This window comes from Seriola aureovittata, chromosome 23 (genome assembly GCF_021018895.1).
Source record: "Seriola aureovittata isolate HTS-2021-v1 ecotype China chromosome 23, ASM2101889v1, whole genome shotgun sequence".
In the NCBI taxonomy this organism is placed as follows: domain Eukaryota; kingdom Metazoa; phylum Chordata; class Actinopteri; order Carangiformes; family Carangidae; genus Seriola; species Seriola aureovittata.
The window spans coordinates 4,625,883-4,641,023 of NC_079386.1; the positions used below are offsets into that span (position 1 = coordinate 4,625,883).

General features: G+C 40.1%; 2 protein-coding genes across 3 annotated transcripts; both read right to left on the reverse strand.

Annotated features, from left to right (window-relative positions):
• Window positions 1-4,084: 4,084 nt before the first annotated feature.
• On the reverse strand, window positions 4,085-6,367 carry LOC130164639 (uncharacterized). Of its 2 annotated transcripts, none has more exons than XM_056369498.1 (6): window positions 6,282-6,367; window positions 5,951-6,131; window positions 5,448-5,792; window positions 5,216-5,326; window positions 5,047-5,084; window positions 4,085-4,930 (listed from the first exon to the last, which is right to left on the reverse strand). In XM_056369498.1, the coding sequence occupies exons 2-6, from the start codon at window positions 5,988-5,990 to the stop codon at window positions 4,808-4,810; spliced, it is 657 nt and encodes a 218-aa protein (XP_056225473.1). In that variant the 5' UTR covers window positions 5,991-6,131; window positions 6,282-6,367; the 3' UTR covers window positions 4,085-4,807. The 2 variants fall into 2 exon arrangements, with proteins under 2 accessions (XP_056225473.1, XP_056225472.1); XM_056369497.1 differs by having other exon boundaries at window positions 5,210-5,326.
• Window positions 6,368-11,494: 5,127 nt separating this feature from the next.
• Window positions 11,495-14,921, reverse strand: LOC130164612 (uncharacterized). The gene is made up of 6 exons (XM_056369443.1): window positions 14,699-14,921; window positions 14,187-14,528; window positions 13,967-13,999; window positions 13,036-13,140; window positions 12,836-12,864; window positions 11,495-12,336 (listed from the first exon to the last, which is right to left on the reverse strand). The coding sequence occupies exons 1-6, from the start codon at window positions 14,742-14,744 to the stop codon at window positions 12,217-12,219; spliced, it is 675 nt and encodes a 224-aa protein (XP_056225418.1). The 5' UTR covers window positions 14,745-14,921; the 3' UTR covers window positions 11,495-12,216.
• Window positions 14,922-15,141: the final 220 nt, after the last annotated feature.

A 15,141-nucleotide genomic window follows, 5' to 3' on the forward strand; every position in this document is an offset into this window, starting at 1 on the left:
GAAGGCTGAGCTCACTCAATGCCAGCCTTTGATGGTGTGATGTTTTCTTCAGGTGAACTCAAACAGTATCAGCACATGGTGAGACACATTCTGCCCTCTGCTCCCCTCTGCTGGTTGCCTGGTGGAATATTTCAAGCCATGTTGCAGGGAATCTTGGCATCTGGTTTGATAGTAGTTTAAGTTTGACCATGAAGCTTGTGCAATCATGTTTTTATCGTCTTATAGATATTTCAAAAACAGAATTTATTTCAATTTTTAAAGACACAGAGACCATCCTACACGCCTTCATCTCATCATTTCTGGATTACTACAACTGCCTTTTTACTTGCCTGAACCAGAAACCTACTGATCGTCCCCAAACTGTACAGAACTCAGCTGCAAGGTTTTCTACTAGAATCACTCCTGTTTTAGCCTCTTTATCCTGGCTCCCAGTATGTTTTAGAACTGATGCCAAGCTCTTACTGATGACTTTAAGGCTTTTTGAGGCCTCTCTCCCTAGTATATCTTGGACCTTTTACTACCTTACATGCTGGTACATACTTTGAGATCCTTGGGCAGAGGTCTTTCATCTGTTCCAGAGGCCCCAGTGTTTGCAGTCAGGGCCCCACGACTTGGAAAGAAATCAGCAGACTCAGCAATTTCTTTTATTGGAGAGTCTTTCCAGATTTTCCTTGAGTTTTAACTGTTTATTCTCCTTTAAAATATTCTTTTTCTGTTGTATTTACCGGATTGGTTTTCATACACCAAATTGTTTCTTATGTTATCTGTTTAAACCTGATGATTTTATGACTTGTTTCATTTTGCTGCCTTGAATCACTTTGTAACTTGGATTTTGAAAAAAATAAATTATTTTTATTATTATTATTATTATTATTATTGTTATTATTACAGTGCTGCTATCATTGCTGCTGTTATTTTTGATAACACCATTACACATGGGCGTTGCTGTCATTATTTTCACTATAACAATCAACAGTCAACAGTCTATACAGCTGTTCCTGGTCTCGCTCTCCTCTATCTGCCTCTCTTTCCCTCTCTTTCCCCTATTTGGTTACGCTTCATACCAGGTTATCAAATATCACATGCTGAGCAGCCCTGACCCTGGAAAGTAATCTTCTTCTGTCCTCTCTTTCTCCATCTTTGAGGGTGAATTCATCACACATAAACGATAATGATGTGCTGTTTAATCCCACAGCTGTGCTGGTTTCTATTCTCTTTCTGAACTACTTCCTACTTGAATGTTTCTCTTGTACAGATTTGATGCTTCCACTTCTCTTTTCTCATGGTTCTGCCCCTTTTACAAACATGTCTGACCTTGAAAATCAGCATTGTGTAATTGTAGCCTATTCATGTATGTAGAACCTAATAATAGTAATAAACAAATAAATAAATAAATAAATAAATAATAAATAGCCCCTCAGATTGATCTTGTGACCCTCTGGAGGGGCCCGACCCCATGGCTTGAAACCACTGACCTACCCCACAGTCTGTACAGTAGCTACAACAGTACAGTGCTGCTTACACATTGTTGTATACTATTAGCAATCTAATAATATTATATATGCTAACAATACTAATAAATATATGCTAAGTGCTGATTATACTTCTGCACTTTACAAAAGCATTTTTACGTTGTTGTAATAATACTTTATTAAGTAGCTCAGAACTGAGTGAATGTACTTAGTTACATTCCAGCACTGAGTGAAATAAGGAGTATTTGGGGGGGGGGCATTGATGGTGGTTGCCATGGTTACCAGTCAACTGTATCGGTTATGGATGAGGCAGTAACATGATCCTGTCTGATCTGCCCACAGAATAGAATATTCAAATGAATCTATGTCGGTGATTCTATGGAATGTGACTCACAATGAGAGATTCTGTTGGTTCAGGTCACTTGTAGATAACACACACAGTTAACGGTCAACAGCCTCAGAGACACAAAACACACAGTTCAAGACAAAGACTGTTAACTAACCGGAGCATCAGTGAAAGCAGCAGGTGAGTACTGAAATAGGGAGTTTTATTTTAGCAAGGTTTGAACGTGTTGTTTTCAAACGCAGAAGCAGTCATTTTTAGTAGTTTTCAGTTGCCATAACTCAGATAGACTTAACTCCCTAAACACACACGTCTATGAACTACTAGTTGTCAATAAAATTAAATATTGATATTGTGTCTCAACTCAAAAAACTGTTGAAAAAGTCGAAGAAATGGATGGATGGGGGAAATGTTGGGAGACACACCCAACCCTCCACCCCAGCGTCCGTCTCCGCCTCCTCCTCCTCCTCCCAATGAGCTGAGATTTGACACCCACCCTCAGCCAGTGGATGGAGGATATGGTGGGTGCATCCCCCTGGGAGCAGCTCCGCGCTCCGAGACAATGAGACAGTGAGACAATGTTGACAATGTAATATGTGATAAATACAACAGAAATTGTGATGTTTTTGAAATGAAATGTGATTCTATTCGACATCGGTACCAAAAATGTGCCTCAATGCAAGTTTAAGAAGCAGCATCTGGTTTTGAAGGAATGTTATCGAGTCTCTGACGTGACTGATCTGTGTTTTTGTGCGTTTGTGTTGCAGCGTCTGCGTCTCAACCCGAGGAGGTCACACAGCAAGCCAAGAAGCTGTGTGTCATACCAGTGCAGACGTATGTGATGGAGCCCTCCACCTCACAGTCACATGTGATGGAGCCTCACACCTCACACACAGACGTGATGGAGCCTCACACCTCACACACAGACGTGATGGAGCCTCACACCTCACACTCACTGGAGGCCTCGAATGGCTCTTCCTGTGTGTGACGGATTTCACCTGCTGGCATGTTGGAGATCAGGGAACATTTAACCCCCCCACCCCCTCCCCCCTTCTCACTTTCTCTCCCTCCTCCCTCTTCCCCTTTATCACTGAATTCATAGCTTGTATTTATTCTTAATAACATATTTTGTGCATGTTTTACCACATTGATTTATTCATTGAGTCACTGTGTATTTATTTGGGATTTCGGCAGTTTCAGTCCTGCATAGTTATCGGCAGCACCCGAGTGGAGTCGAGCGTAGAGGTTTGTATGGGTGAGTAGTAATGAGCGGCCTCAGCAGTGAGCGCACACACCTACAGTAAGTGGAGTACAGCGGGGTGATTTGAGCCTGTTGGGGGAAGTTGGGCCAACCCTTGTTTCTAGGCAACCACAGACATAATTCGTCATGTGATCACACACACTAACCCTCGCCTTGTGATGGAGAGAAGTCAATAGTTCACAAAACTGTTCCAAAGTCATTTTTTTTATGTTTGTGTCATGGTTTGCTATGGCAGACACTTTTTGTTAGTTTTGTTTTGGAGTTTTTGTCACTTCCTGTTTTATTTTGTAATAAGGTTTCCTTGTGTGTCTCAGTGTTTCGCTTCCTGTCTTGTTTCTGTGTAGTGATTGTCTGCCCCGCCCTGATGTGTTTCACCTGTGTGCAATCACCTTGCCTCCTGTGTCTATATAGTCTTTGTGCTCCCCTTTGTCTGTGTCGGTTTGTCTGTTTAGTTCTGGGTTTGTTCACGTCCTGTTGTTCTCTGGGTATGTCCTCGATCTGTTGTCTTCATGTCACGTTCACGTCTGGATTTTTTGTTAATTAAACATTTTGCACCCCATTCCCCTGTGTTGACTGCATTTGGGTCCTACTTACCACTAAACCCGTGACAGTTTGAGGAGTTGTGATTATTGTGTTTGAACGATTACAGACAAGTTTGAAAAAATCTCACACATTGTTTAGAGCTTTAGGAAGTTACAATATGAGACTACAATGTTGCTGGATGACACAAGTCATTTTAAATGGTGGTGGGGTAATTTGAGCCAAAAGGTGTGGGGGAAGTTGAGCCAGTGGTGCTGATGATGGAAGGCTCATCTTCACATTCAAAGAGGAAAAAAAATTCATATCCCACTGCAGCTTTGACAAGTTGGATGTCGAGTAGTAGCCCCAGGTTGTGCCAAGAGAAACTTCTTTTTGGGGGGGAAGTCATATTTGAAAACTCCTAATTTTCCAAAGTGATTATTCCCAGGGATGAACCACATCCTTAAATATATGTACAAATAGTACTTGGAGACTTTACTGTCATGCCCTCACTTTAAAGACACTACAAGTAAAAACTCCACTCTACGAGTGCGTGTTAGTCAGTCGCTACCTGTTCTGCTTAAAGCTCAACTCTGTCAAAAGGCTCTCAAGTGAGTTTGTAACGATATTTAAAGTGACAATAGACTGTTTTCTTGTTTTGTCTGTTTTTTTTCTTTGCTTCAGCGTATTATTATGAAGTAAATGTTGATCACACAATGTAAGGCTATAGAATAATGACATCATCAGCGTATAGACTAGTTCCCTATAAGACCCACTTTCACAGTGCAATTCTGTCGTCTTCATTTACTGCACAAAAGAAGAGCGTCTGTCATTGTGCAACAAAAACAGAAAGAGAAGATAGCGCTTTTGTTTTCTCAAGGTTAGAAAACCTTCATCGTCATGATGAAGCCTAACAGAGCTCATGATTTCCACCTCAGCCGTGGTCAGACCACACTCTGCTGTCTCTTCCTGTCAAACTAGCTAAGTGTGGCTCGTTCACTCCTTCACTGCTGCAGACCTCCATCTAACTCTCAGTGTCAGAGAGTCTGAACAGACACCAGTGTCTTTACTGGCTCGGAGCAATCGTATTCTTTTGCCCTCAGATACTGATGGATAATGAGATTTCACAATTTGCATGAACATACAATCTTTATTACAACATTTTTTTGACAGTGACGGTAACTGAGCAGCTGTTCCAGAGGTTTCCTGAGTCTATCTGGTGGCAGTGTACTCAACATTAGGCTCCAGCTGTCTCTCTGATACAGACCCTCTGCTCTTTCTGGCTCTCTTATGGAAACCCAGCGCTGCATAGGTCACATCAGCAGAGCTTGGATTCTGTAAATGACAATATATAGTCACTAATGTCACACAGCTGAGTATGTGGGAAAATGTAAGACCAGACAACATCTAAACTAGACTTTGATCTTAATCTAAGGTTACATTGTGATTACCTGGCTGTGTTGTGGATTGTGTCCCTCTTCCTTTAAATCTGAATGACAGAAACGGCACATCTGGTCAGTGCACTGATCGAAAATGTTGCTGTTCATACTTTCTTGGTAAACAGGAAGTTTTGTATTTGTAAAGTCGTGCACTTGCACCATAAAAAACACATACAAGTACCTGTGTGAAGTTTCCTGATTTTGAGACCCAGAACAATGACGATGATAATGAGGAAAATAACCAGAGCACTCAGGATCGCACTCGTCAGAGTTGCTAGTTCAACAGACTCTTCTACAAGAAAGATGAATACATTTTACTTTTTGTATCATACACTGCCTGAGATCAGCGAGTACAGAAGGCACATAACTGTTTCTTTCCAACCAAAACACAGACAAAACATCAACAATCTTACCTTGAACCTTTAAGTACGTTGCACTGACAATTATTGACCAATTGTTCCAGTAAGATCCACAGAAATAGAGTCCAGAGTCGGATGAATCCACTTGTTTGATCTGGAGAAAGAGGGTAGTGATGTTGGACGTCATGTTAAACTTTCCATTTTGAAATCCATCACAGAACGTAACATTGCCATCAGAGGTGAACATGGAGGAGATGCAGGTGGCATTGGGTCTGTTGTCCAGTCTGAACCAGAATATGTGACTGGTAGAACTGGTGAAGTTGGTACACATCAGTGTGACTTCTTCACCAGACTGGACCTCCACAGTGTGAAACTCAGAGACGGAGACAGAGCTCCAGCCTGAAACAAACAGAAAGTATTTTATTCACAAAGCTGTAATTCAACAGGAACCAAGTTAATCATGTTATTAATAAACAGTTTCTAAGTTTGTGTTCCATCAGATTACTGAAGTAACGGTTAGCAATGGTTGTAAAGAGAAAAAGTAAAGTAGTGCTTACTGCAGGTGAAGAGTAAAGCTGTTACCAAGTTAAAGGTCATTGTTGTGTGTACAGTAGGACTGCACTACTTCAATGTTGGTGACTGAACTATTCATATACTCCAGTGAGAGTGGTGTCAGCGTAAAGAGGCGGGATGTTCTTCTGTTGATCTGGTCGCTCAGAACGACAATAGAAATGCTTTCTGGAAAATGGCTGCAAAAATGTTAAACTAATATATAAACTGCTGCAGTTGATCCAAATAATGATCAACAAAATTAGCTTGTGCAGTGATGCTAATGTTAATGGTAAACTTTACAATAAGCTGCTACAGTAATAACATTTTAAATCTTACCTGGACAGTGATAATTACTGGATTAATGTTTGAAGCGTCAGTAAGTTCAAATGCAAATTTCACAGTGGAGCTGGATGGGACCTACACCTGCTGCAGCTTTCAAGCTTTTTGACATACCTTGAAAAATGTGCAGCCTTTAAGTGGAGTAAATTTGTTGGTTTGAGGCTGGGCAAGTGTCACAATGCTACAACAATGTAGTGATGCAAGTTTGTAAAGTGTGACTTGTGATGAGGGGAGCAGTGACGGGGTTGAGAGTGCTGTACCACTGACAGGATGCTCATTGATCTACAGGTGTTTAGCAGACGTTCAAACTGACTAAAAACTGAGTCTCCACTCTGTGACTGAATCAGTCAATCAATCTGATTGTAGCAGTGGAGCTCCTCACTGGTGACTGAAAGCTGTCAGCCCAGCTTTGTTTCATAGCACCTTACCTCCTCATTAAAAGTTTATTATAATTAAAACCACAAACAATTGTAATCTGATGGTTCTGTTGTGAATAACAGGCTTCTGAGCATTATGTTAGTATGGGCAAGTTTTATTCGTCACTGGTTGGATTAACAACTGACTTAACGAGGACTTACCACTCAACTGAGTGTGAATCAGTGCTGAGCATCAGGCTGCATAAATGATGATGTATTTACTTACTGAACTATGTACTGAAGTGCATTTGAACGTTGCTGTGACCACTTAGGTCGAAAAATGAACCTCACACTCAGTGAGGGAATCTTTTGAAATGTAAGTATTTTATTAATTTCTTTATTTGATAGAGACAGTGCATGTTAATGAACATAGGTACAAAAACAATGTAAACATACATCCGACGTCCCTAGGCAGGTAACATAAAGCAAAATACACAACTACAAACAAACTATACAAATAAAAAGACACATACATTTTGCTGCATACTGAGTTTAAAGTGATCACTGATCTGGTTCGATTTAAGCCGATGTTTGAGACGTGTGTTAAAGGTGGGAAATGTAGGACATACAGGCAAAGTCAGCAAAGTGAAGCAGGAGGAGGATGTATTATAACCTCTGGTCTTCTAAAGGCAGCGATGGCCAAAGCTCTTGTCAAGTAACCAGAGAAAACTTACAAATAGCCCCTTTAATGATACAGATAGTGACACAGACGGTTCTGTTTGTCACCACAGTGGAATACTAGGTCGGTAGATGGGACCAAATGCTCAACTACAAATGTACTTTTCCTCATAGATTTACCAGATCCTTACACACACTTACTTTGACATCACCATTAAAATATGCAGTTACTAGTTTGTGCTATGTGTTTTTTTTTTTTCAAATGAACAGAAGTTGAAATGAAAGTCAGCCAGTGTTCACAAGCTAATTTCACACTTTTTTCTTGCAAAACATGGCATTAACGGGCCTCGCGATTTTCACCTTAGCTGTTCTCAGACCACACTGAGCTGTCTCTTCCTGTCACACATGTGATGTGTCTCCTTCAGCGCTGCAGACTCTGCTCTGTCTGGCTCTTCCTCCATCAAACACTTGTTGTACTCTTTAGACAACATCAATAAAACAGAGTTAAGCTGAGAAACAGAGTGGGATGATGCAAAAATGATCACACTTCTTTTATAAATGAAGAATCTATCACAAAACTAAATTGTTTTTTTTTGTTTTTTGACAAAATGATGCAGCTCCTGCTCCAGCATGAGGTGTAGCTACATTAGGTCCTTGTGTCTATTTGCTAGCGGCATACATAACATGAGACTCCACTTCTCTCACTGATGCAGGCCTCCTGCTTCTTATTGTTTTTGAACACAAACTCAGTGCAGCATCTTTCGGGTCACCAGAGTCCAGATTCTGTCAATAAAAGTATTTACAGTCACACATCTTACACAGCTGAGGTGCTGAGGTGAAATAAAGTCATTCACTGATAAATTACCAAAGTAATTCCATCACAAAACCTTCAAATTGACTTTAACCTTAAAGGTCCCATATTGTATAAAGGTAGATGTCCATGTGTTGTTCGATTATAAAGCAGGTCTAGGTTCTATATTAATACTGTGGAAGTATCAAAGCCTCAGTCCACAGAGAAATGAACAGCCTGTATTCAGACACTGAGCCTCAGAAGAGAGACTCACCGACCTTTTGTAGCTAGAGCTCTAGAGAGAAGTCTGAGAGGAGATGTAAAACCTTTTAGTTCTCAAAACCACAGATATATCTTCTGATGAATATCAAGACTTCAAACAAAACATCAGAAACGTGTAAAATATGGGACCTTTAATCTTAACTCTATTTTAAAATTAGATTCACCTCACTCCGTTGTAGATTCTGTTCTTGATTTTCAGCTACAAGATAAAAACAATAAATCTCAATTAAATAATTATCACTTAAAAAACATTTCCATTAATAGACTGGAAGCTTTAGATTTGTTTTTCATATTGAACAACTTAAACTGTTTTCAGCAAGTACCTGTCTGAAGTTTGCTGACTGTGACAGCTATACCGGTGGCAGCTATGATGAGGGAAAGAGTCACAGCGCCCAGAATCACACTTGTTGTTGCATGAGGATTTTCTACAAGAAATATTTTTAAATTAGACTTTCTCTACAGAACTTTATCTCCAGTGGCTTAAGATCTGACTCATATATAAATAGACATTTGGGAATGTTATTTGTTGGAGACAGCTCTTCCTTAAATACAACAGTGACAATGAAATTTGACTGAGGGTAGCGATATATAGACTAATGATAAATATAATCTGCAATCTGTTATAATCTGTTGTTACCATAGTCCTTACTTTGCCAATGGCAGAAATGACTTTACAGAAGTCTTACCTTGAACCTTTAAGTACGTTGCACTGACAATTATTGACCAATTGTTCCAGTAAGATCCACAGAAATAGAGTCCAGAGTCGGATGAATCCACTTGTTTGATCTGGAGAAAGAGGGTAGTGATGTTGGACGTCATGTTAAACTTTCCATTTTGAAATCCATCACAGAACGTAGCATTGCCATCAGAGGTGAACATGGAGCAGATGCAGGTGGCATTGGGTCTGTTGTCCAGTCTGAACCAGAATATGTGACTGGTAGAACTGGTGAAGTTGGTGCACATCAGTGTGACTTCTTCACCAGACTGGACCTCCACAGTGTGAAACTCAGAGACGGAGACAGAGATCCAGCCTGAAACAGAAACATATAACACTCGTAATTTAACAGGAACTAAACTATATACATTCATTAAATCATTAAGAAGGAATGTGTATGTTTCAGTGCCGTTGCTGTTTTGAAGAGACGTTAAAAAATGTGTTTTATTAAAAACAATGGGTCTGACAAACTTACAGAATAAAGCTGTTAACATGGCGAGGTCCATCATAATGTGTAGAGTAAGACTGCAGCACTGAACTGTTCTCCAGTAAGAGCGGTCTCAGGGTTAAAAGGCAGGTTTTTCTTTCTCCTCGCTCACACTAACAACGTAAATACCTTGAGCAATGTGAAATGTGAAAGCCACAAAGTTCAACCAACAGACACAACAAGAGATTTAGTTGTGATGAGAAAGTAAACCACATAATTCAAATAATTAGAAAAATAAACAATTGCGTGAGGTCATTTCATATTAAGTTTCCATGTAAAGAATGTTCATAAGATGTATCGGGGCTTTAATATGAGACGGTCAGACTGAAAAGATTCAAATAACCATGATCGTCATCATAAAAATCACTACCAGACAGCTGATATAATGCTTCCATAACAGGCTGTGCGTGTGTGTGTGTGTGTGTGTGTGTGTGTGTGTGTGTGTGTGTGTGTGTGTGTGTGTGTGTATGTGTACGTGTGTGTGTCAGTCTCAGGATTAGAGATAATAGTCTATATGTTTAAAGTGCTTTATGTTGATTTTCACATCAAACACACTGGAAAACAAACTGGCTCAGGTAGAAATAGGTGGGCTTGCTGTCTTAGTTGGATTAGAGTTCAACATGAAGCTTGTCCCTGCAGTCAGTGGAGAGAGACACTGGTCCAGGATGTGTCAGCTCTGGTACTGGGATACCAGGGGTACTCCAGGGTAAGTCCAAACCTGTTTTGTCTTCTTCGCTTGCTAGCTGCTATATTTGGGACCCGACTGGATTTTTTTGGACACATGGGTGTGTGTGTGTGTGTGTGTGTGTGTGTGTGTGTGTGTGTGTGTGTGTGTGTGTGTGTGTGTGTGTGTGTGTGTGTGTGCGTGTGTGTGTGTGTGTGTGTGTGTGTGTGTGTGTGTGTGTTTGTGTGTGTGTCAACGTGGGACTTTAGTTTTTTGTGAGTATAGTTGTGTGTGTGGTGACTGGCCTATGTTTTGTGGACTGCTACACTCTGTGTGTCTTCTTAAACCAAAGTGTCTCATTTTTGTTCCTACTCATTAAATACAACAGATGTGACGTGTAAGTGTGAAACTGTTGAGCTGTTGGAAAGTGTCGTTATAGTAATGTGATTTTTTTTAAGTAATGAGTAACTGACATTTTTGGCTGGACCACATCAGCCCTAAAAACGCGAATGATTGTGACTGACTGACTGACTACTAGCAACAAGACCTCCAACTTGAAAAACCAGATAAGTCATTTTTCTCAGCCCTCTGATATGACCCACAGGAGTGTCTCAGGAGTGTCAGCAACAGGCGTACCGGACCTCAGTTGTCATGGTTACTGTAATAAACACGCAGACTGTGCCGAGAGTGGCGTATCTACTTTTGTCACCATGGTTACTATAATAACGGTCAAGGCTTCTTTAGGCTTAGGCACAAAAACTTCTTGGTTAGGTTTAGGAAAGGATTTGGGTTAAAATAAGTATTGGGTTAGGGTTAGAAACCTGAAACCTACGGAGAATGCATATAGTCTATGAAGCGGTTAAGTAGTCCTTGTTAAGTAACCTGCAGTAGCATTGAGAAGACAGTGAACTGTCACAGTGTAGATGGATGGGACCTGCACCTGTTATAGTTTTGCCGTAGTGTGTCGTGTTAAATCTCTACAGCTTGGAGCAGAGTGAACGGTTTCATATGAGGCTGTGTAAGTGTCACCTTGCTTCAGGCGTGTTTTCACAAGTTCATACACGTTAATACACATTGTGAAGATAAACTAGCGGTGTGAGTTTGTCAGAAGTGTGAAGCTGCACATAGATATCTCACTAATGCACACAGTGCTGCTTGTAACCACAGTGCACCGTGGAACTCTGGGTATATGTGAGTGTGCAACCATCAATTCAACAATCATTCTTCTTTGGGTAAATTTTAGTTTTTAATTCAGACATGTAGCACATTAATATCACAGTTAAAATATCCAGTTTTTACATTGATGTTTTGCCACGGTGTTTATACAAATGTGGAACTTGATCACTGCGTCTATTTGACAGGGGAAAGTCACCCATGATTCACTGCTTCATTTCTGACTTCATTCATACAGAACTGTGACTCCACAGGCCTCCTGATTTTCATTTTGGTCTAGCTCAGACTAGAGATGTTCCGATACCGTTTTTTCCTTCCCAATATCGAAACCTAAATTTACCATAACGGCTGTATGGCACTGATTGCTGTCATTGTTGAATGCAATATAATAATTTTTTGTAATGTCTAATTTGAGTAAATAAATTTATAAATGTAGGCATAGATAACAATTCCTACAATAGTTGTCCTAACACTAGTGCTGCCCCTATTAAAAGAAATTAAAGCTTTGTATACTGCACATGTTGCCCTCTTACTGAGACAGTTTGACTCTTATCAGAATATTGAATAAGCGTTATCATTACACATCTGTCCCGTATGTATAGGCTAGTCGAGAACTAACCATGTTATCACCCATAACACTGTTACTTTTGCTAACCGACAACGGTATCGGAACAACTCTAGCTCAGCCTGCACTGTGCTGTCTCAGTAATTTAGGAAGACAGAGTGAGAGAGAGACATGAGAAGAAAAGCACAGAAACATGATAAAAGAATCAGATCCACTCTGAGTCTATCTGCTGGCACAGTAAAAAACACGAGTCTCCACTTCTCTCTCTGGTGCAGGCCTCCCGTTTCTCATTGTTCGTGAATACACACTCAGTGCTGCATCGTTCACTTTCGAGTCCAGACTCTGTCAATAAGAGTCCACACAGTTACACAGGCCAAAAAATTCATAATCACGTCGACATTCTCCCACTTTTAAAGGGGCTATTTGTAAGTTTTCTCTGCTGCCAAACGTGGTTTCTTGCCAGGAGCGGGTGGTGGTGATTGTTGTCTTTATAATACAAGAGGCTATAATAAGCCCTCTGAACAGCGCTTCGTCTTCAGAGTAGATACAGTGAGTTGCTACTGGAAAGTGACAAGACGGGCCGGGGCTAGCTGGTTAGCGTGCTAACTTCAGTAGAAGAAAAGATGTGATATGATGTGAGCTAACATTGGTGTTGCTTTCCACCGCTGGTGACAGCTCTTGGTGAATAAAGTACTGAAGTTTGATGCTGAACTCATGTTTCTTCTAGACTGATAAGTAAACAACTGTTAATGCTAACACTGACTATGTAGAAAAAGCAAAACTTACAAATAGCTCCTTTAATGTATTAAATCATGACGATAAATGATAACTCTTGTTTTACCTTACATCGCTGTGGTTCCTCAATGGCAGCTGAATTTAAGAAAGAATGCATCTCATCAGTTCATTTTCCTTAATGTTTGATGTTATTACATTTTGGCCAAAAGTAGTTTTGTAGTTTTTCATCACGCTGACACACATTATTGCAGAATGTATAAAAACAATAATCTGTAAATCAAACATGCAGCAATTTTTGTTAAGTACCTGCCCAAGGTTTCGTGAATTTAAGAACAAGGCCGATGATGATCACAAGGAAACCAGTCAGAACACCCAGGATCACGTTCATCAGCTTGGTTACTCCTTCAGCCTCTGGGAAAAGAAAAGTAATATAACATGCTTCTATTTTTCCTTTACTGGCATGAGAACTTGTAAACTTTACTTTGAGACTTCCTGTCAGTGTCATCATGAGATTCATGTTTTCAACAAACTAAAATGAATGTCATTTTATTGAATTGGATAGAGGGATGGATACCACCGGATTTTATAATAATCTTACCTTCACACACACTTAAAAATTGATCTTACTCTTCTACAAGAAAGTATCATGTAATTTGACTAAAATTTGACTAAAGCCATAGGTCAAAAAACCGGTCTTGATGTAAACACAAGACCTGGGTGAACCCACTAATGTTCAACGCTTCCCCTGCTGTAACACCTCAGACCACAAACACTGGCTAACACTTGTCCAGCATGGTGCTTGCCGCTACGCTGTGTGTGAGGATGACAGAGTGAGCTGCAGCCATTAAATAAAAAAAAAAAAACACACACAATTACAGATCGAAGTGTCTCCCATGGAGGCCCTGACAGTTTGACAGGAGCACCAACCCGGGGATGAGATACGACAGATGCCTTTTTCTCTTTCTCTCTCGTTTCACTCTCTCCCCTGTGTCTGCGTGTGTGCTCTGTAACTGCATGTGATGATACCACTCCCTGCTGTTACGCGTGTCCTCAGTCTGAACAGAAAGGCAGATTCGACTGGTCGTCGAAAAAGGGTCAATCAGCTTTTTCTTAGCGTTCAAAAAACCTGTTTATACCCGCTGATTTGGAGTGATAAAGGGTATAATGTAGCTTTACAGTTTTACCTGGAAATGATTGACAACTTACACAATGGCAGAATTCTGTAGAAAAAAATTACCTTTAGAGCCCATGTTCATCACTTCACCACCACCTTTTAATGAAATGAAAATGAATTTAGTCTTGATTTGTTATGACTGATTTGCCGCATATTAACATTTGTACCATGTTTCAAGAACCATAAGAAGATAGGTACGAATGTACAAATGTATTAAGGTCATAACTGTACATGAATGATCAACAGGTACCAATTGAAAAACAAGACTTTGCAGCAATCTTACCTTCAACATGTAAATCTACCACACTGAAAATCGGACTGCCACTATTGTAGAATCCACAGACATACAGTCCAGAGTCTGATAAATCCACGTGTTTGATTTTGAGAAAGAGGTTGGAGATGTTTGATCTCATTTCAAAATTTCCATTATTATATCCATCGCAGAAATCTGCTGCGCTGTCAGATTTGATCATAACTGAGATGCAGCGGACCTTGGTTTTGTTGATCTGCCTGAACCAGAATGTCACAGAGTCGAATTTGGAAATGTTGGAGATCAACATTGTGACTTCTTCACCAGGTCGGCCCCTCAGAGTCTGAAACTCAGACACTGAGACAGAGATCCAGCCTGAAACAAACAGCACACACAACAATAGATTTAGGTATTTTAAAACAACGTGAACAATAGCTCTTAATAAAAGTCACCAAGAACATAATAAGTAAATGTGTTTCATTTAAAATGAGTTAAACATACAATAGTAAAATTAGCACAAAGATTAATTCAGTTCTGGTACTTACTGAGGATGCAGAGAATGAGAGGTGTGTTCAAGCTTAAGTTCATCATTGTGTGTATGACTGAAACTTTGCAGGGCTTCTAACTGAAATGAGTCCAGGAAGGCTGTGTTTTCACCATAAAGAGGAAGGATGCTTTTCTTCATGTCCCCCTCTGTGGTTCTCTCTCTCCTTGAGAGCGTACACTGTCAAAAGTTCCTCACTCACAAAAAGTGACACTATTTATCGCAGCCTCTTAATGTTACTTGCATCAGAATATTTGAAAAAAAAAAAGAAAAGTTAATTGGAAGCACTTGTTTCCCACTGCATCTTATGTACACCTATATACATAAGGCATTTTAATCATCAGCATAAACATGTAGACTACTATCTTAACATCTGTGGCTTGGCTGCTGTTTTTCAGTGGTGAGCTGTCTGATATTTGAGGTCATTTTCACTGTCAAGACAAA